Genomic DNA, 22,990 nt, shown 5'->3' with positions numbered 1-22,990 from the left:
GCCATGGCTCACGGGCCCAGCCGCTCCGCGGCACGCGGGATCCTCCCAGACCGGGGCGCGAACCCGGTTCCCCTGCATCGGCAGGCGGACGCGCAACCACTGCGCCACCAGGGAAGCCCAAGAGTTTTGTTTATGTTACGTTTATCAATGTTTATTATATGGGAAATTAAAACTGAAAAATGTTCAAAATATTTTCTTATTGAGGCAGTTAAAATAACAATTGTAAGAATTTGTTAACATAAATAAAATTTCATATTAAAGACTACATATTTCTCAAACCAAAAACTAGAAGTAGGTGGGAAAAGTGGCAGAAATTCACATTTTAGCAAATCTTTAATATCAGGCTTAATAGAAAATGGTTGGATTCTCATATCTGCTTCTGCCATTAAAATGTTGCCATACTACATATTATGTAGCCTCTGGAAAACTTCACTATATGCTTGTGAATGTCTTGAAATAGTAGAATAGTTTTGACCTCATGGACCTCCTGAAAGAGTCTCAAGGTGCCTCAGGGGTCTATGGCACACACTTTGAGAACCACTGTTCTATAGCGTATTGGTTCTAGAATCAGACTGCCCTATGTTCAAAACCCAGCTCCACTACCTGCCAGCTGGTAACCCTAAGCAAGTTAACTTACCTCTCTAGATCTCCTTTTTCTAGAAAGGTAGAAAAATAAAGTCTCATGGCTGGTATAAACTTCCTGAGAAATAACACTAGTCTTCTCTTTCCCCTCATTTCTGGATAATAGGCCTAAATGTGACCGTGAATGCCACCTTTATCTATTCGGAAGGTATGATTTATAAGTCCAGTGACTGCCGGAGTAGCACCTGTGAAGGCCTCGAACTACTCAGGATGATTTCAGTGAGTACCTGCCTTTGCAGAGTCAGCTCACACCCTCCTGCCGCAGGAGGGCCACAGTGTGAGCTTGGACACTAGCCCGCCAGGATCTCTCACATCGCCTCCAGCTATGCAGCTGAGTGATTTGGGGACCGGGTGCTCCGACTGTATCCCCGTCTATTTCCCAAGTGACAAGCACCCTCCAGGAAGCCAGGAAAGCGGGGAGAACCTTAGCTATGTTCTGTCTGTACACGTTCAGTGGTATGGAGGGGAATTATTTTGTTTTCAGCTGTTTTTAGAACTTTTAAAAATTTTAAATGTTGGTATTAACTGGCTTGCCTTCGTGTCCCTCAAGAAAAATCTGAGGTGCCCCATGAAAACATACACTCTAAAGCCTTACACCAGACACCTGTTACAAGGCATCACCATAGACACGGTCGCAGGTTTATTGCTTAAGGGCTGAATCTGAAACCTAACTTTAAAGTAGTAACTGTAATGTCAATCCCTAGAAATGGGAAGAGAGAGATTCTTACCTAGCTCCTCCTCCCAGCTCCATCCCCAACCAGAGCTTTCTGGAACTGAAGAGTAGTCCAGGCTCTCTAGAGGCAGGTAGGGTGTGAGGTGTCCCTTTGCTACAGAGACCTGAGGGAAGGCCGTCCAGGAAGCTGAGCACTGGCCACAGATCCACGGCTCTGAAGTTCTGATCGGTAACATCACATCGACCAGATTGGCCGCACTCCTGTCAGGAAGTGGTCATTCTTGATCACGGGAGGGAGAGGAGCGAGCGAGCGGGGTTTAATAAGCAGGTGTGCCTCCTCCCTGTCCCTCTCCAGAGGTGGGAGGTCCCACCTCATTCTCCAACACCAACGACGGAATGCTCCTAATCAGTTTCCCCTTGAGAAGGAGTGGAATTAATATCGATAGTCTCCCACCCAGCCACACTGCATTTTGTTCTCTCCAGCCCAGCTTTGTAGCTCTCCCTGAACCCGAAACTTGCCCTGTCCCTCCACAGCACCTCCAAATCTAGCCTCTTCAGCCCTTGGCCTACAGATCACTGCTAATGTGACAGTCTGCCAGTCCCTCTCCCACCACTGGACAGCCTCCTCTTGATAGAGGCCAGGTTCACGTTCAGTCAGCTCACCTTCAGTGGGATGCCCTTCCCTCCATCCGCAGCCTCTCCCCTCTCGGACCCCTTTATCCCTCGGCTGGCCCTCGCCCAGCCCAAGACATGCACGCGGCTCCTTTCTGCTCTACGTTCTAACATCTCGAGAGGCCCGCTTTCTAGCCTTCTGGGAGTCTTCCCCTTGCTGGTTCTTTCCTGTGCATTGATTCATAGTTTTAGTTTTAGGAATTGGTTGTTATTTTTTTTCTCTTACAGAGGGATAAACAGATGGGATGTGTCCTCATGGGGCCCACGTGCACCTATTCCACCTTCCAGATTTAGTAAGTAGTATGGTTTGTTGTTGTTTTCATGCCCCTGTGAATTGAAGTCAGGACATCATATCAAGATTTAAATGATTTATCAAACAGCAGTCTAGCCAAGGCAATACAACTGAAGGTGCCAGGGCCCTCGTATTTTACAGTCTCTCTATAGCTGTCATTCCCTCATCCGGGTAACTCTGCCTTTGCCCAGTGTGGGGTGGATGACAGTAGATATTCCGGTTCAGTTACTAACATCTGAGCTTGAAAAGCAAAAAGGTAGAGGTGAAAAGTTAGACTCCAGGCAGGAAACAGGGAAGATAGTGAACTTAGATATTTTGAGAGTTGAATAAAGGAAATCTTCCCAGAAGTATGGGCAGACTGCACCCAAACACAAAGGAAAGTGCAACACCCTAGGGCGTTAACAGGGCTCCGTTCCCTCCTTAGGGCTGTAAGAATAGGGAAGGTAGCAGGGTTCTTATTTCAAAGCACTATTTGAGGATTATATATATAACATACTAAAGTACTTTGCACAGTGCCCTTATCAGCTTAGAAAAAAAAGAAAAAGCTTCCACTGTATTTAGAGTGAAAATACTTCCTGGCTTTGGGAAAATCGCCCTCATCCCTTTCGATCATTTCACCCAGTGTAATTCTCTTCACTGCAAAACACTTTGTTCTGCCAGATCACCTCTCCCCCAATCGTAATCTCTCTCACATGCCTTTCTTTCACCTGCTCCATCTCCCCGTGAATCAAGGATCACCCTTTGTCTACACAGAGAAAACTAGGCTGAAGGAACCCTTGCAATAGGTTTTGAAGGGTAGACATTAGACTTCTGAAATTTCTGTTGCCAAGTCTGCTTCTCACACCTCCCACCCAGCTGTATAAACAGACTCAGACGTTCACACCCACACAGACCATAGACACTTCCCCCACAGAAGCACATTTGACCTCATCTTCTGTACCGAAGTGCAGACGAATACAGAATCTTACTCTTGTGCTCAAGCCCAACTGTCATCTCACCTGACCATTTACTGATATTGCTGGAGAGTGTGCTCAGAAGGAAAGGAGAAGTAGAACATTGATTCACCACTTATGAGGAACTTCCACGTGCAAAGATGCATTTTTGTTGTGTCAGAGTGGAGACAATTAAGTAAAATAGAGAAGGTGACAAGGACACTGGTGGCCAATACAAGGCAGAGTGGGACAGGTTCCCTTAGAGAAGTACAAGCAAGGTGCTATGGATGCACAGAGGAAATGGTCCCTCTTGTTGGGAGAATTAAGCTTCAAGAGGAGAAAGACTTCATGAAGGAGATGGGATATGAGTTGAGTGTTGAAGAATGGGTTAAATTGTAATGGGTAGAGATGAGGTGCTAAGCATCCCAGCCAGCAGAGGGAGAAGTATATGTAAAAGCAAAGCATCAGGGAAGTGTAGAAAATTTGTGAAAGTCTGTATTAACTGGAGTGAAAGAGATGTATAGGGGAGTAGTAGAGATAAAACTAGGAAAATTAGATAGGGCCATATTTGGGTGGTCATGAGTTCTAAGTGAGGGAAGGGTTTTTAATTAGATTTGCATCAGAAACCACTAAAACTGCAGGGAAGTGCCGTCAGAAGCAGCTCAACTTTGGGAAGAATAATTGGCGACAGTGTAGAGGAAAGGCTGGAGCCCACCAGGAGAGACTGAGGACAGGAAAATCAGCAGGGGAGGAGGAGATCCTGAACTAGTGAGAAAGCAGTCGACTTGGAATAGGAGGATCGCCTTAAAGATATTTAAAAGAATCAATAGCATTTGATAACTGATTGGATATCGGAGTGTGGGACGAAAAGTAGTTGAAAAGGCTTTGAGATATCAAAACGCTAAAAGAAATGGGAAAATCAGGATAAGGAACAGTTTTGAGAAACAAAAATAAGAGACAAATTTAACTGTGGCCATGAGGAGTTTGAAATGCAAGCAGGACACCCAAGTGAAACCTTTCAGTGGAGCAGCGAAGATGGAAGGGGAGGTCATTTTCCTCCCTTTATCAAATACATCTTAAGCATCTACACATAAAGCAGGCAGACCGGAAATGCTGCGGTGAACAAGCTGGGCGTGATTCCACCTTCGTGACGCTTGCAGTCTGGTGGAGGAGACAGATATTAAACAGGTTCTCACCCATGACTCCTGGTCTTAGTTATCAAGGAAAGCTCTCCTGATGGATAAAGAGATGTTTAATTAAGGACCTGATGGATGAGTAAGTATCAGCCAGGCAAAGACAGAGGGGAACAGCCTTTCTGGCATCTGTAAAGACCCTGGTAGAAAATAAAGCTTGCTATGTTTAAGGGACCACAAGCAGACCCGTGTGCCAAGCAGCGGAAGGAAAATAGTAAGGTCCTCAGGTGATGTCTGTCTCAAAGGCCATCCGTAGAAGAGCTGGAAATAAGGCAATGCATGGAGGGAAGCTGCAGAGGGCGTCTTCTGGGCTTTACAACATTTGTAGTAGCCATGGTGGCCCATTTTCTATTTTTTCCCTGCCCTACTCCCCGAAGTCCATATGTCCTAGCCTAGATGTTAGGACAACCCAAATGACAACTCATTTTAGAATAAATCGAAGTAACCAAGCCACATATACAAGAAAACACCCAGAGTATGCATACGTTCAGTAAATATTGTTTTAGATTCACCTATGAGGGACAGACCTATATACATCGAACACCTGCTTGAATGACCCTGTTTCGTTTTTGTTATTTATACCCACACGCTGAAACAGCTTAAAGAGGGATCTTATTTGTACTACTTAGGTTAATCCTGATATTGGTTTCTTTCTCACCTCTTGGCATAGCCTTGACACAGATTTGAACTATCCCATGATTTCAGCTGGAAGTTTTGGATTGTCGTGTGACTACAAAGAAACTTTAACCAGGCTGATGTCTCCAGCTAGGAAGTTGATGTACTTCTTGGTTGACTTTTGGAAGGTCAATTATTTTCCATTCAAAACTTCTTCCTGGAACACTGCCTATGTTTTCAAGAATGGTACCGAGTCTGAGGACTGTTTCTGGTAAGCAGGACCATTAATATCCTTCTGGCACTTAGCGGAGAGAGAAGCCATAAACCCTCAGCAGGCCACTAGTTATTATCAGACATGCCTTCCATGAATAGTAGCATTGGGAATGGAAACCAGCCCACTTTCTTACACACAAGTGGTATATAGCTTACATTTAATTGATTTCATTCTTAAGCTGTAGATATATTTAGATAAGGCTGTTTGTTACTCCTGTTTGAACTAGGTATATTAAACATAGCTCTCTGAAGTAGATACCCATTAACTTTAGGTCAAATTGAAATTTCACTTGGAAGTGTACAACACTTCGCTGATTTCATGATCTAAATCAGTAGCAACAGGTAAAAATGTCTTTTTTTTTTTTAACAGCAACTTTCTTTGAGTCCTTACTTTTTGCGAAACATTGCACTAAGCACTTTCTTTTTCTTTTTTTTCGTTTGAAGCCATTTTTTTTTTAATTGGAGTAAAATTGCTTTACAATGTTGTGTTAGTTTCTGCTGTACAACGAAGTGAATCAGCTATATACATATCTATATCCCCTCCCTTTTGGACCTCCCTCCCCACCCCCACCCCCCGACCTAGGTCATCACAGAGCACCGAGCTGAGCTCCCTGTTCTATACAGCAGGTGCCCACTAGCGCTCTGTTTTACACATGGTAGTGTATTTATGTCAAACCTAATCTCCCAATTCGTCCCACCCTCCTCTTCCCCCACTGCATCCACATGTCCATTCTCCACATCTACGTCTCTCTTTTTAAAAGAATTTTTATTGGAGTAAGTATAGTTGATTTACAATGTTGTGTTAGTTTTGCTGTACAGCAAATGAAAAATGTCTTCTCAAGAACATGTTTTAAAAGTTACCTAATATTTATTTCCTAAAAGGAGTGCATGGAGTTATTCAAGGTGGCCACAGTTTTCTTCCTGACCTCTACCCAAATTGTTATTAACTACTAGAATGTAGTGGTGTAAGAAGGAGAGTCTGATGTTGAGGCTGACAGTCTTAGGATATGAGCTCTACAGATTCAATTGAATAATGAACGTTTATTCTGTAGGGTGTGCAGCTAATGTTTCATATTAAAAAAAAGAATCATATGGAGTGTGTTATATGTCTTGAGAACTCCGAATAAATGTTTTTCAAACGTATTTTCAAAAAGTTGCATTTTCTCATAGAGTTTTTTAGTTAACAGTGATCTGATTTATTTTATTGTCTCAATGTGATTGGCATAAAGTGTCTATGTAATCGTAAATACATTGACTAGATTTTTTTCTAATTCTTCCCAAATGGCGTAAGTGACCTAGCAATAAATATTTATATATATATTTTAGATTTATTATTTATTTATTTATTTATTTATTTATTGGCTGCGTCGGATCTTAGTTGCGGCACCCGGGCTCTAGTTGAGGCGTGCAAGCTCAATAGTTGTGGCACGTGGGCTTAGTTGCCCCAGCATGTGGGATCTTCGTTCCCTGACCAGAGATCGAACCCACGTGCCCTGCATTGTAAGGCAGATTCTTTACCACTGGACCACCAGGGAAGTCCCAATAAATATATTTTGATGAAAATAAACCCTCTAAAGAAAAGAGAACAAGTACTGTGATCTCCATTTTACAGATAAGGAGAAGGGAAACCAGAAGTAAATGCTGTCATTTTACCGTGCAACATATGATAGCAGAGAATATGCATTCTGCCTGTCCTACACGAGTTAGAAATCATTTATCTCACAGCTTTTCAGAGGAATAAGGGTGGTGGGGAGAACAGGATACTGGGTACCATTGCTAAAATAAAATCACAAGGCTCACACAACTCCAGCAAAGGTGGCAGAAAGAATCTCTTGAAGGAGTCTGCAGTAGCTCTCCACCAAAGCATTCAGAGGACTAAAATAGGGTACCACTGGGAAAACACATCCAGGGAACCACAAGAATCAACCCTAAGGCAGCATCCTCGAAATTTCGGGATGAACTTAGAGCACACAAAAGTCCCTTTCACACAGTAGGAGAAATTATTCCTATCAACTCTGAATTTTTGTACTATAGATTCAAAAGTTTCCATTTATCTGTGATAATGGGACAAGCAGAATAGTCTTCCTTCAGCAAATAACAAGAAGCCATTGTAAGGGATTTGCCAAATGTCTACTGTCTGTGTATATACCCGAAGATTCCGTAAAACTTTCCCTGAATTAGATGTCCGTAGTCCTAACCATTGGTATCACGTTGTGTATTGTCTATGGTGTTAGTGGTAGAAATGAATTTTAGGTGAATAAGTCGCTGGACAGATCTGTAAACAGTGAGCAAACAACATGGAAAGCCATGAAGAAACTAAGCTGATTTCTTAGAGTTTCTCTTTTTTTCTGTTCTAGGTACCTCAATGCTCTGGAGGCTGGAGTTTCTTATTTTTCTCAGAAACTTAGCTTCAAGGAGATGCTGAGAGGAGATAACGAGTTTCAGCGTATCTTATTGGACCAGAACAGGAAAAGCAATGGTAAGAAGACATGAAGATAATTTTTGGCTAGCTGCATCCCCACAACTGCCACCTCCCTATGAGTCATTTTGACAAATCTACCACCACAGAGCTCTTGTCGTTACTGTATATTTTGTATATTTGCAGAGATATGTAGCTGCATGCACCTCCGTTATACTGTTCCTTTTGCTGATTAAAACCTTATCCTCTGAGAGAAATTAGCAAAGTAATGTTGAGCAAATATATTAACATTATGAAAGTAATGATGATGCTAAAATCCAGCTTTTATAAGCCAAAAATGATATCACGATCCACCATTAGTAAACTGCTTTTTAAGTTCACCACAATCTAATATATTGTTGGATTTGTGACAAATTCTCAAATATTCTGAACCCTGGTCCCCTGGTGACCAAGAGGATGTATTTATTGATATGTAGCCTTAAGCAAAATTACCAGATAGGCAAGGATTGTCTCACTTTGCTTTACTCTGTCGGTAGTTTACCTGCCTAATGATCTCTCAGTTATAGGCCAAGTGTGAAAGGCCAATGGGATACTAAGTTATTTGGTGATTTATTTCACTTTCCACAGAATTCTTTTTGCAAATAAGAATATATCAGGAGCAAAGGAATCAACTGTGGAATTTTCTATGAGGAAATGTTCTTGCTTGTCAGGATTTCCTGGTATCGCTTGAAATATCATTTGCTGTTATAATTAAGCATTTGCCATATTAAGAGCCTACCATATGCAAAACGTTAACCAAGATATGGAGAACAAGAAGTATAAGATGATTCGTGTCCCTAACGTGTTTACAGTTCAACTGGACAACACAGTGTGTGAACAGATCTAATGAAGTGTCTCCCAGCTTATTCATCTTACTCATCAAGCCATGCATTTGGGAAATCTGGCTGCAGTGGATAGGAGAGCTTAGAGAATCAGACTGGAACTCGATCACTGAAATCACTGAGTTCTGAGCTAAGAAGCTGCAACCAAAACCCAAGGAAAGGTGCTTAGAAAGACTTCATAAATTCTCACATTAATTTATATCTTTTCCAACTACTTTACAAGTGGCAGTGCCCTTCACTTACCACTGATAATAACTTCTATAACTACTCCAGCCTCATGTGATGGAATAAGCGCCAAGCCAGACTCAAATACTTGGCTATCAGAATTATTCATCCACCAGTTTTTTATCTCATTGACATTTTAGCTATAGTCTCCTTAAATCAATAAAATTAAGGGGAAGGACTAGATGATTCTTTTTAAGATCCCATGCAGTTCTCCTCTGCTTCTATGACTGTAAATGAAAAATAAAAGGAGCGGGGAGTAAATTGGAGGAACTGGTGTTAATCTTAAAATACGAATGTAGCATGGACTTACTGGGTTCAAATTCAGGCCCCCGGTTCCGTTCCTGCTTGGGAGTAGACTATTGTATATTTTTCTCCGTGTCTTGCTGTCTCTCCTGCAGTGATTGTTATGTGTGGTACACCAAACACCATCAACGTCCTCAAGGGTGACCGAGCAGTGGCTGAAGACACTGTCATTATTCTAGTGGATTTATTCAAGTAGGTATAATATCTGGAAGAACTCTCCTCCTTTCAGAAAGGAAATACTCTAAGGGTTTCTGCAAGATATTCTCTTTTCTCACGTTTTGCACAGCCTAAAATGGGATTCTGTATGAAGATAATACTTTAACCAGTGTTTCATTTCTTCTTTATCACACCCTCATTCTTATTTAATTAATTATAGCTTTAGCAGAGATGTATACCTTTGACATTACTATCATGTCTAAATACAAAAGTTTTATGAAATCCCCATTAAACCCGCATGCTCATTCAACAAAGATCCTGGTCTTCAGCCTGATTTTAAGGTGTTTTTTTTCCAGGCAGTAATAAATCAACTAATATCCCAATCATATTGCTGAGAACGTGGGCCCTATCTATGCCTTCAATTGCTAATGACCTTTGGTCCTAGATTATTTTTCCTTCAGCCACCTTCGGTAACAGAAAAGTTCCCGTTAAGTGAATTTGATTTACACAGTTATTCTTTGCCCTCTGTGGTATAGTCACTGGGTGGTGATCTTTTCCTCTGCCCTTATCTGGAACTAAGGGGAGAAAATTCTGGAGAACAGAAACTACCTTTTATCACATTCCCTCTTTTTACTACTCATTTTCTAACATGGTTGGAGACCCCACAAACAAACTGGGCAGAGGTAATATCTGAGTCAGATTAGGCTTAAAAAAGGTGTTGCTGGTACACCTGTGTCCCTTGCCCCATCAGCTAGATCATATGACTTCACTTATCTGATTGGATCATTAATCATTCCCTGTCCGTATTCAGACCAGAAGCTCTTCCTGCACTATATTATATTTGCTTAGTCATTTCACCCACACTAAATGCACTTGCCCCAGTATTGAGAAAAATGAAGCATAGGAACTGCAGGCCTATCTTGTTCACAAAGATAATTTAGTCAACCGAGCCTTTTAGCTGCAGAATACGAAAAAGAGGGCAAAATGATCAACGTTTTATTCCTACAACCACATTGATAGCTGCTTTCAATAGCTGCTTTGCCCTCTGGAAGGAGGCCTCAGTGTAACCAGGCTGGTGTGATTTTATTTTAAGCAAATCCTCAATCAGCTGCCAAAGTGTTGGCATTCTTTTGTCACTATTCCCTAAGGACCTCTGGGTCTGTTTCGGAATGATCATGAGATAGATTCATTTGAAACTAGACATAACTTGGGTTCAAATTCTAACTCTGACACTTCTGGTTCATTTGACTCTTGGGTACTACTTAGTATATCTTGAGATTCTCATTTGTAAAGTGAGAATAAAAATGTCTACTTTATAAGGGTGTTTTTAGCATTAGATGTGACAATACGTGCAAACTATTCAACACAGTCCTCTGTACATAGATGTGTTCACCTACTGTTTGCCTATTAAATGATGGTCGTCCTAGTTACAGCGGTTCAAGCTTGTTAGATTATTTGCATATTAAAACATTAAAATGATTAGGAAGCTTGGGACCCATATGATTGGCAGTGCCATCCCAGATGGTATTGAGGGTCCACAAGGTACCAGATACTGTCTAGGAGTCGAGGATACAAGGACCAATAATCTAATGTTAAGAAGCTTACAGTGTTAGAGAAAATGCTTAGTCTTTTCATGCTTATGTTTCACCATCTGGAAAGTAAATTTAATTCATAAAATGTCTCTCTATCCTATCCCTAAATCTCTCAAGTGTTATGAGCACTTAAGGAAAAGAAAGTTTCCAGGTATAAAAGTCATTAAGCCTTGAAAACAAGCTTATGTGCCCAGAGCCCCCCAAAAATCTTCCTCACATAAGTATCTGTATTCTGATCTTCCTTTCCATTTGTGTTTGTTAACCACAGCTGCCTAATTTCTGCTATTCAAGGTAGCAGGTGTAGAAGAAACTTATCTGGGAAAAGTAGAACGTTTTGCAGGAAAAAGATGTTTTAAACTATTTCAAGGCTGCTGTATGAATTGTAGAAGCCCCATTTCTATTTTCGGAGGAATCTAATTTTCATGAGAAACTTGTACTTTTTATTCCAGTGAGTACTACTTCATGGACAATGTTACAGCCCCTGACTATATGAAAAATGTTCTTGTTCTGACCCTGCCTCCTGGAAATTCTGTCTCAAATAGCTCTTTCGCCAAGAATTTATCACTGGTAAGCTTCATATACATACGTATTATTTTTTTTTTTGGCAAGGGTAAAATATCATTCTTCCATTTGGGACCCAAATTCTAAAATGAGCAATTCGTTTTTTTCACTTGTTCCAATTCACTCAACAAATGTTCACTGAGGGCAATAGCAGGATTCCTGCTACTAACACTCTTACTGTTACTGTAGGTCACTGTGCTAGGCTCTAGATCAACACCACAGCGCACACTGCTGTAACGTTAGAACAGAAATGACAGTGTGGGGAGATCAGAAGAAGCCCTGCTAACGTAGGGGAGGTAGAAATTAAACAATGCAAGATAAATGAAGTCCCCTACATCCTAACGCAACTTTCTGCTGGCCCTGGTGTCACAGTTCTACCTCTAGAGATACATATTCCTAGGTTAAGACATTGTCCTTTTTTTGAAAGTTAGGTTGGCCATTGTTCACATTTGTCCAGGCGAGGCCTGGTTTATTCCTCTTATCCCAGCATCCCATCTGGTTTAGCATTTGTCCCAGAAAAAGAACCTCCAATTGGACATTAAATCGTTAATGTCCCGGGACTTCCCTGGTGGTCCAGTGGTAAAGAATCCGCCTTCCAATGCTGGGGACGCGGGTTTGATCCCTGGTCAGGGAACCAAGATCCCACATGCCGCGGGGCAACTAAGCCCGCGCGCCACAACTACTGAGCTCACATGCCTCAGCTAGAGAGTCCGTGTGCCCACGTGCCGCAGAAGCTGCAGACAGAGCCCATGCGCTCTGGAGCCCGCACACCACAACTAGAGAGAGAAAACCCGAACGCCACAACTAGAGAGAAGCCCACGCGCCGCAAAGAAGACCAGACACAGTGGAAAAAAATAAAGAAAATAAAGAAATTTTTAAAATATATTTTAAAAAATCACTAATGTCTCAATTAAATGCAAGACCCCTGCCTCTAATACCACTTTGGGTTTTATCAGTCGCTGCACCTTAACGCGACTAAATTCGTCGGATGTTTTCTGCCCTCAGACACAGTCGAGAGCAGGTTTGGAGAGGGAAGTGGAGGGGCGGGCAGTCTGTCCTGAGGACCCTGAACAACTTTGGGATGCCAAGGCCCAAAGAGCAGTGAGGAGAGTTGGGGACCTTTGAGAGCATCACAGTTTTGCCTAGACGAGCAGTTCTGAGCCCTGTGATTTGCAACCCTGCCAAAATTAGGGGCTGCAACCCCTTTGGGGGCTGGGTCTTAACTGATTCTTTTCATGTCGTGAAAGGATGATTTCAGCAAAAGACACTGAAACCAATGAGAAGTGTTTTAGTTTTTCCTTTTTATATTTTCTAGCAAATAGACTTCTGAGTGTAGTATTCACATATCATTTGCACAGCTTCTAGGCTCTGGCAAAAGTCTGATTCTTCACAGGTGGGAGTTCCAAAGTGTCTGAGCTGACAGAACTCACGTGGTCTCAGGGGGGCACAGAACTTTTAATCCATAGCCCATCTCTGTGAAGACAGCCACACAACCGTTGCAAAGGCAGAGGAGTTCTGACCCCCTTCTTATGTTCCCCAGGGCAGACCTTTGTGGCTTGAACTAACACCCAATCAGGACTATCTCCAAAGCAAATTCAATGGTATCATCCAATCAAAACTCTTCCCACCCCATCAGGATACTCAAAGGCAGTGGGGTTGTTTTTGTTGCCATTCTCTTTTCCTCTTACATGAAAGCATTATTTCTATATAAAACCTTACAGGAATCGAGAATGCTGTATGTTGTCCTTCCTGGTCGACGTAAAATATTTTCTCATCATGGGAAGGAGGAAGCACAGCTGCTTTTAGATACTTCCCTAAAGGCAGGGTTTGCAGTTTATTGATCCCAAGAGAAGACAGAATTGTCACGTGGGGATGATAAAGAGCCCTGGTCCAAGAAGTTTTTCCAAAACTTCCTTTAATACCATCCCTACAATTCCCCTAATATTCCTTTACCTTTCCAGTTACCCTGCTGACCCCAAGAATGTTTTTCTCCAGGTTCAAGACCAGAATCTTTTTTTTTTTTTTTTTTTTTTTTTGGAACGCATTTTAAGATTTTCCTTTCTCATTCAGGCAAAAAATGATTTCGCTGCTGCCTACTTTGATGGAGTCTTGCTCTTTGGACACATGTTGAAGATATTTCTTGAAAATGGAGAAGAAGTTACCACCCCTAAATTTGCTCATGCTTTCAGGAACGTCACTTTTGAAGGTAACGGTTTCCTAGGAGCAAACAGCACTTACCTAACAGCTTCTAGAGGAATCTGATGAAATATGGGCCCTATGGGCAGACTTTGGGAAGCAAAGAGAGGCTGTGGCAATAAATGGATCAACAGCTAAATACCTTTAACTTAATTGGAGGAAAACATAATTGCATAAACCTTGGGGATGCTATAATCTATAACTAGACCCCAGTTTATGCTTCAGAACTTGAGAATCTTTGGATATCAAAGAAAGAGCAGGTAGCTCAGGCCCTGTACTTATGAACAAGCTCATCACAGGGCATTTTGGGCAGTGATGTCCTGACTCTGCTTAGAGACCAGCAAGAAGAGAAATAGCTGCAGTTTGATTTTCGTCCTTCCGTATCTCCCTTGCTGTCCTTCAGGGACCAAGGACCCTGTGTTACTTCTCTAACTAAAAACCTCTCATGGCAATGCCGTCCAAAAGCTCCCAATACATGTCCCTCTGAACCACATGGATCAACATTCCTTTTCTACACAAACCCCCATTGAAACTTCTGTCTTTCATTCCCCAGATCTCATCCAGGTACTAGGAAGAAATTTCTTTTTAGATTTAATGTGTATTACGTAAAAGACAAATGATGGTTCACTTCTCTAACTTGCCTGAAATCTTTACTCTGGAAAACCTTTATCCTGCTGCAGAGTGAGCCTTCTTCTCTTGGCTTCAGAGGGCAGCAGATACCCAGCGGTAAAGACTGAGGGCTGTACCAGCATCTGTGGGGTATGACAATGACAGGAAGAGATCACTTCTGCTCCCCTGAAGATACAGGGAGGGAGGGAGAGTCATTAATCAGTCCCTGTATCCCGAGTTCTGCCAGTGACTTTATGTGCATTTTTTCTCAATTTTTTTTATTGTGGTAAAATACGCATAACACAGAATTTACCATCTTAACCACTTTGAAGTGTACAGTTCAGTGTCATTAAGTACATTCATATCGTTGTGCAACCATCACCATCCTCCATCTCCAGAACTCTTTCATTTTGCAAAACTGAAATTTTCTATTCTTACTAAACAATAACTTCCCATTCTCCCCTCCCTCTAGCCCCTGGAAACCACCATTCTACTGTTTGTCTTTATGATTTTTACTACAATTTTGACCATGTAATCGTATGATTATGATTTATATGTACCTCATGTAAGTGGAATCATACAATATTTTTCTTTTTGTGCTTGCCTTATTTCACTTAGCATGGTATCCTCAAGTTTCATCCATATGGTAGGATATGTTTCCTTCCTTTTTAAGGCTGAATAATATTCCATCATATTATATACAACGTTTTGCTTATGCATTCGTCTGTTGATAGAAACTTGAGTTGCTTCCATGTTTTCGCTAAGGTGAAGAATGCTTCCATGAACATCAGTGTATAAAGATGTCTTCAAGAGTCTGCTTTCAATTTATTTGAGTACATACCCAGAAATGGAATTGCTGGATCGTATGGAAATCTTATTTTTAATTTTTTGAGAAACCATCATATTGTGTTACACAATGGCTATACCATCTTACATTCCTACCAATAGTGGTGCACAAGGGTTCCAATATTCCACATTCTCAACAACACTTTTATTTATATATATATGTTGAGAGAGAGAGAGAGAGATGTATTAGCCATCCTAATGGGTATGAAGTGGTATCTCATTGTCATTTTGACTTGCATTTCTTTAATGAATAGTAATGTCGAGCGCTTTTTCAGGTGCTTATTGGTCATTCGTATATCTTCCTTGGAAAATGTCTATTCAGGTCCTTTGTCCTTTTTTTTTTTTTTTTTTTTTTTTTTTTTGCGGTACGCGGGCCTCTCACTGCTGTGGCCTCTCCCGTTGCGGAGCACAGGCTCCGGATGCGCAGGCTCAGCGGCCATGGCTCACGGGCCCAGCCGCTCTGCGGCATGTGGGATCTTCCCGGACTGGGGCACGAACCCGTGTCCCATGCATCAGCAGGCGGACTCTCAACCACTGCGCCACCAGGGAAGCCCCACCTCTGCTCCTTTAATAGCTCCATTCCCATCCCTTTCAGACATAGGTGTTGCAAAACTACATCTTTATACTTTGTGTCCAAGTAGGAAACTAATGTGTTTTTAAACATTAGTCTCCTAAATTGCTTCAAAATCAAAAGGTGGAGTTAGAAACAAAAGTTACAATAATACCAGCTGTTAGACTAATTTTTTTTAATGTATCATCTCTCTTTTTTTTTTTTTTTTTTTTTGCTGTGCTGGGTCTTTGTTGCTGCGCGCGGGCATTCTCTAGTCGGGCATTCTCTAGTTGGGGCGAGCAGGGGCTACTCTTCGTTGCAGTGCATGGGCTTCTCATTGCGGTGGCTTCTCTTGTTGTGGAGCACAGACTCTAGGCACATGGGCTCAGTAGTTGTGGCTCGCAGGCTCTAGAGTGCAGGTTCGGTAGTTGTGGTGCACGGACTTTGTTGCTCCGCGACATGTGGTATCTTCCTGGACCAGGGTTCGAACCCATGTCCCCTGCAGTGGCAGGTGGATTCTTAACCACTGAGCCACAAGGGAAGCCCTGTTCATCTCTTAAGTCATGTAGAAAACAAAAAGTGGAGTAACACATTGTTCTTACAATAATACTAGATTTTATAATTGCTTGTGTATTTACCTTTACTGAGATCTTTATTTCCTCATATGGCTTCAAGTTACTGTCTATTGTTCTTTCATTTTAACCTGCCAGACTCCCTTGAACATTTCTTGCAGGGCAGGTCTAGTTGTAGGTAACAAAACCTCTCAACTTTTATCTTAGAATGTCTTACTTTCCTTTCACTTTGAAGGACAGCTTTGTTGAATAAAGGGTTCTTGATTGACAGTTTTTTCTTTTAGCATTTTGAGTATATCAGCCCACTGCCTTCTGGCCTTCAAAGTTTATAATGAGAAATCTGCTTATAAATCTTATTGAACATCTCTTATACGTGATGAATCACTTCTCTCTTGCTGCTTTCAAAATTCTGTCTTTGGCTTTTGACAATTTGATTATAGTGTGCCTTGGCATGGATTTCTTTGAATTCATCCTACTTGGCATTTATTGAGCTTCTCGGATGTTTATATTCACGTGTTTCATCAAATTTGGGAAGTTTTCAGCCATTATTTTTTTAAATAGTCCCTTTACCCATTTATCTGTCTTCTCCTTCTGGGACTTCTACAATGCATGTATTGGTCTGCTTGGTGGTGTCCCACAGGTCCCTTACGCTCTGTTCACTTCTTTTCAATCCTTTTTATTTCTGTCCCTCGGATTTGATCATTTCCATTGTCCTATATTCAAGTTCACTGATTCTTTCTTCTGCCTGCTTAAATATGCCTTTGATCCCTCTAGTGAATTTTTTATTCCAGTTACTGTACTTTTCAGTTCCAGAATTTCTTTCTGGTTTCTTTTTTAGGTTTTCTACCTTTTTATTACTATTTACATTTTGTTCATACATCATTTTCTTGACTTTATCCATGCCTTTCTTTAGTTCTTTGAGCATCTTTAAGACAATTGTTTTAAAGCCTTTGTCTAGTAGATCCACTATCAGGTCTTTTTCAGGGATAATTTCCATTGGTTTTTTTTTTTTTTCTCTTATTTTGAATGAACCATACTTTCCTGTTTCTTTGTATGCTTTGTGTTTTTTGTTGAAAACTGGACATTTGAATCTAATAATCGGTAATCGTGGAAATCACATGGGGAATGGGGAATTTTCTCATTCTGCAGGGTTTGCTGTTTTTTGGTTTTGCTTTCTGTTTTTGTTTTTATTGTTGTAGGCTATCTCTGCTGAGGATCAGCCTGAGGTGTACACTTAAGGTCTTCTCAGGTCTTTTCTGAGCCTCTGCCTTCCCCTGGGCATGTGTAGTAGCTTTCTAATTTCCCCCATATATGCAGTTGCTTGAATATTCTAGTCTTCAATGTCTGGCTCTCAAAGGGGAAAAAGAGAAAAATGAAGGGGGATTGAGGGGAGCACCAACCCTTTACATCCCTTGACAGTCGTAATCAACAGAGGGGGAAGGGCTTCAACAGTGGGGGAGGTGCAACGGCAGTGGCTGCCACCATTTTGCCTGCACCTCTGTGATCATAAGCAGCAGTTAGTCACCTGCTAGCTGTACCTATAACCTGGAACAAGTTAGTAATATTTCTGACCTCAGAGTTCTCATCAATAAAATGGAGATAATAACAGCTTCTGTGTCATGGTATTTGGGGAAGAATAAAATGATAAATGCAGTTAAAGCACTTAGCACAGAGCCTGGTCTAATAAACACAAAATAAGTATTAGCTATTATGTTGAACCATGTGAAATTGCTGATATTTGATTAATTTTTTTCTTTTACCTAAACAGCCATTTCATAGGCTCATCCTATATGGCTATAATTTCATAGTTGAGAAAACTGAGACTCAAATAACTTAACTTTTTCAGTGTGTTCAGCTAATACGTAGTAGTGAAGGGATTTTGACCTTTTTACAATCTAAGTTAGATTATGGAGTGACAAACACTGTGCCACTAGTTTAGTAAATACGCTCAACAAAAACTTGTCACTAATAATCAGGAGAAATCTACTGACTGATTACATTTAGTGTCATCATTCTAAATGCAATGAAAAAGAATTTTCCTTCTAACTAAATACCATCTCTTATAAAAATATCCTTCAGAGTTCTCAGGGCCAAGAACCAATCCAGATGCCCTCAGATTACATCATTAAGGTCAATAATTTTTCAGTAAAATAGAGCAATTTGAATCTATTTTATACCCTGTGTCAGGATGTAACTGGTCTTTCAGTCAAGAAGTCAACAATGGCCTCTAACTCTTTCTGATTTTGCCCTAGGGCATGTGGGTCCTGTGACTTTGGATGACTGTGGGGATATTGACAATACTATGTTCCTTCTGTACACCTCTGTGGACACCAACAAAGTATGTCTGACTTCTTATCAGGAACTTGGGGTTAAGTGACTAGGTGAGGAGGGTTATCCTGGAAGGCAAGTATTGGGTTGGCCAAAAGGTTTTCTGTAACTTAAGATAGTACAGAAAAACCGAACGAACTTTTTGGCCAACCCAATACTAGCAAAAGAATTAGAGAAGTTATGTTTAGAATCTAGAGGTTAGTTTATTTCAGATTTACGATTATGCCCCCCTTGGGGCCATATTCCTTAAACATTTTCTCCCATAGAACTTCTTATTCAGAATATCCAGTCTATTTACTGTATAAAAAATACCCACCCAGAAAACACTGGTAGAAAGACCAGACTGTTGATGGGATACCAATGAGAAGGTGATGGTTTTTTCCTAAGAATTGTTTATTCATTTCCACAACTAAAAATTTGAATGAAGCATTACCTCTTCTCTCTCCTTCTGAAGTCTCATGAAAATCATTAATTGTGTAATCCCTCTGGCACATACAAACAGCCTTCTAATGTTATGCTTTATGTTCACACACTATATATACATAGTGCATATCTATCTATCTATAGATATATATTTACACACCTACATATGTGCTTTATATTCACACTATATACATAATACATATCTATAGATAGATAGATAGATAGATAGATTCACACACCTACATAGTAGGTTCTTTGAAGAAAGGGAGTGGATCTCATTTCTCCATGTCTCCTGTGCTTAGCTTCTTATCTGGCACATAGTTGATGGCTGCTAAGTATTTAATTTAAAAACAGAAATACCTGCCTTTATGTCACCCAGAGTTGTGCCCATCATGAACTAGAAGCCACTGTTCTAACCAACCAAATGGTAGGTAGAAACCTTGTCTTCTTTAAGAAGTTAGGTCCTGACATAACCAGGAATCTACTAGAAAAAGTTTTTCATTTTTTCATGTAATTTTCCAATATGAGCATTCTGACATCCCTAACTCATATATTGAGTGTATGTATTGACCCAGCTTTGTAAAAGACATCTATAATGCGAAATGTGGAAAGCTAGAGAAAAGATGCTCAGATTGAGAAAGTTAAACTAGAAGTTTGGGGCAGGGGTAGCAGCATTTCAGAAAAGTAATGCATCATTTTTAGTTACATTGTTTTAGTTATACTGAACCTTTACTATAATGCTGTATTTGGCATCATACCATGGGAATACCTTAAAATGAAATCTGCTCAATACTTCAGTTTCTAGTAGTAACTACTGAGATAACTACATGCCCCTCTAAGTTATTTGCACCTGGGATGATGCCTTTGCCTCCCTTGGAGAGAGGCAGATACCTGCAGTGAGATTCTATGTCAGCCTTATGATTGCTCTTCAAAATGAAAAATGTGGTTCTGTGCACTTGCTGTCTCCACAGGCAAGTCTAGTTGAACTTTTCAATAATCTTATGCCATCAATTGTGCTGTATGATATGTATCTACGGGGAAAACAGGGATTAATTCTCAAAACATAGGGCTATAGATAAGTTATTCCATAACCAGAGTAGGTCTCAGTAGAGGTATAATCTACCAGCCCCTAATATATAGGATATTTTCTATCCTCAATATATGCAAATTTATATTGTTTTCAAGTTAAGAGTATAATTTTGAGAATGTAAAATTTTGTCCAGAATGTTTTGAGGGAGCAGTGGTGAATTTAGAAGGATGAACATTTTCCAGATGCCTCTTACAAAACTGACTCAATATATGCAGCAGTAATTTGAGGATATATTAATATTTCCATTGACAGATTACTTGAAAAAGAAACCTTTTATCTTGGAAACCTAATGAGTGTCGTGTCTAAGAAAGCACATTAGAGCATAGGGCTAGAAGAGATTCAAAAATTATGTAATTGACAGAACTTAAGAAATGTAGTATTCTCTAGGAGCCCCTTGACGTGTATAAATATGGATAATGGATGTTAGCTATGGTGCATTTTCTCAAGACATCATTTTTAATAGCAACTTAATATTGTGGAAAACATTGCTGCCTCCCTTGTCATGTGACTTGGAGCTAGCCATTTAATTTTTCTTGCCTCTATTTTAACATTAGTAAAATGAAAGACTTGAACTAGAAAGACCCGAAGAATCTCTGCTGGGCAGGTGTAGCATATGGTCGTAAAGAAACAGAAAACTAATCGGCCCACATGGAGCTTAAATCCATGTTCATGGTGAGAACCAAGTGGATCCTGACTAGCTCCTGGCTGGTAACATTTACCTTGTTTCACTGAGAAACATTGCTATGAAATTCAAATGTCACTGGGCAGCACAGTTAATCTCATCAGAAGTCATTCTAAAATGTCTTTTTCTGTTCATCCTTCTTTTTTTCATGTCCCGACACAGTACAAGGTTCTTTTGACCTATGACACCCGCATAAACCAGACTAACCCGGTGGATAAGAGCCCCACATTCATCTGGAAGAACCACAAACTTCCTAATGATATTCCAGGCCGGGGTAAGATATCCTTCGTGAAGTTTCTTTTCCTGAAATTGTTTTTTTGGTAAGGAGAGTAAATTCTGTGGTTTATGAAATTAGCCTGTGTTTTTTGTTTTGTTTTGCTTATTGTCTGTATTAGATTTGCCAGGTTTGTAAACATGGACTTTACGTCTCTGTCCAATGAGTAATATTACAGTTCTGATAAAACACTGAAGATATCCCATTCTAATTTAGCTATAACTGTCTTTAATATAGGGTGTCTTTAATAGGGTGTCCTACCTACCCCTTGACGTAAATTTTCCTATAGAAAAACTATGTTTGGCAATTGGCAAAAATGAACACAGAGACACATAGTCTCACTCCATTTACATTTTACTGAAGGAAGCTCATGGAATATATATTTCAGCAAGGGATACTCGATGTCATTAGGCTGAGGGTGGTAAGTGAGCGTGGCCTCTGAAGTCTTCCCCGTTTCCTCAGAGGACACATACTTGGGTCATAATGATGGTTACCCTCCTACCTGAGATGAGGTCCCATCATGTCACGAAAGCCCTAACAAGCTAGGGCTTCACCCATGCAACTTGCCATGCAACTGTATAACACTAACTGTCACTGGACAGGGCCAGCTGAGTGTCTCATGGGCAACAAGGTCTCAGGACACTCTGCCCATGGCTGGCTTGGCCAAGGCTTTCCACAATGAATAGTAAGTAATTCCATGTTACTAATCAATTTTTAGGAAAAAAGTTTAAATTTGAACAAATATTTATGCCCAAAGATGCAAAAGAAAAAAAAAAAGGTGGAAACATTAATAAAATGACTTAGAAAACTACAATGTATTCATGAATGGGGCAACATGCAGCCAGTTAAAAATAGATATTTACAAAGAATTTTAAATGACATTGGAAGTTATGAGTAAAGTAATACAGCGTTTTTATTTAATGAAAGTCTAACTTTGCAAAACAATGTATAGAAATAAGACTGCAGAAAAATATGCTAAAATGTCAATAGTCGTAGCCTCCGAGTAATAGTATCCTAGATTTTCTTTTTGCTCTATTATATATTTCTTAATTTTCTAAATTTTCCATAATGACTCTGTTAATTTACCATTTTAAAAAAATATTAAAAATTATAAACTAGAAATACTTCTATCCTAGCCCTGCTCTATAGCTAGAAACTCTGGCTGAAAGGTTGATCTGGCTGAAGAGAACAGTTCTGATTAAATGGGCTTGTTTACATTATAGCTGTAACTATATTTCTAGTTCTTGTGTTCTGGCAGTCATGCCTGGTCTTTCATCTGTGTACACAACTGCCAGCTAAGTAACAGAACGTTTCATCTGGAGATTCTACCATCACTGTCTTTTCATTCATCTGACAAATATTTACTTGATGCCAGACAATGTTCTAAGCACCTGGGACACAGCAGTGGACAAGGCAGATTTGGTACCTGTTCCTCACCCAGGCCTTCCTCAGCTGCCTCCTGGGTTCCAGGGACATCCATCTGTCTTCCTGCTCAGCCCCACCTCCTGCCCACCTCAAACCCAACCACCACTGCCGCCAGAGGGACAGCGCAAATCCAGTCGCATTGCCCAACTGCCGCTAACCCTTGGATTGGCAGCTCCACTTGGCCTTCAGAGTCCAAATGACTTATTATAGCGCAAAATGTCCCTGATCTTCCCACTTCTCCAGCCTTCTTTTTTATCTTACCTGAAATCTCTTCCCCACTCTCTCAACTTCCTCCTACTTCCTTAAAGAAAGGGTCTTGCAGCTTCATGCTCCTGTGTCTTTACTGATGCTACTCCCTCTGACTAAAATCTGTCACCACCCCCCCATAGAACTAGTAAACAACCACTCATCCTCAATGTGTAACTTGGATTTCACCTTTCCTAAGCTTTTTCTTAGCATCTCAGGAGGTCATTGATCTTGCCCTTATTACACCGGACTTCTAGCATATTACTTATATCTCATTTATTTGTTTACACCATACACCGTGTAAGTGTAGGGTTCATTCT

General features: G+C 40.6%; 1 protein-coding gene across 9 annotated transcripts in view; it reads left to right on the top strand.

The window, feature by feature from the left end:
- Positions 1-22,990, top strand: part of GUCY2C (guanylate cyclase 2C) — a 132,079-nt gene that overhangs the window by 46,877 nt on the left and 62,212 nt on the right. For all 9 annotated transcript variants that reach the window (XM_028491045.2, XM_055085484.1, XM_028491044.2 and 6 more), the window contains 9 exons: positions 749-861; positions 2,216-2,280; positions 5,075-5,290; positions 7,650-7,771; positions 9,216-9,312; positions 11,318-11,435; positions 13,500-13,635; positions 18,455-18,540; positions 20,888-20,999. In XM_028491045.2, the coding sequence (XP_028346846.1) occupies positions 749-861; positions 2,216-2,280; positions 5,075-5,290; positions 7,650-7,771; positions 9,216-9,312; positions 11,318-11,435; positions 13,500-13,635; positions 18,455-18,540; positions 20,888-20,999 (1,065 nt within the window). The remainder of the gene's footprint in view (positions 1-748; positions 862-2,215; positions 2,281-5,074; positions 5,291-7,649; positions 7,772-9,215; positions 9,313-11,317; positions 11,436-13,499; positions 13,636-18,454; positions 18,541-20,887; positions 21,000-22,990) is intronic.

Source organism: Physeter macrocephalus, chromosome 6, assembly GCF_002837175.3.
Source record: "Physeter macrocephalus isolate SW-GA chromosome 6, ASM283717v5, whole genome shotgun sequence".
NCBI lineage: Eukaryota > Metazoa > Chordata > Mammalia > Artiodactyla > Physeteridae > Physeter > Physeter macrocephalus.
The sequence above is the reverse complement of the archived record's forward strand: the minus strand, read 5'-3'. Positions and strand labels throughout refer to the sequence as shown.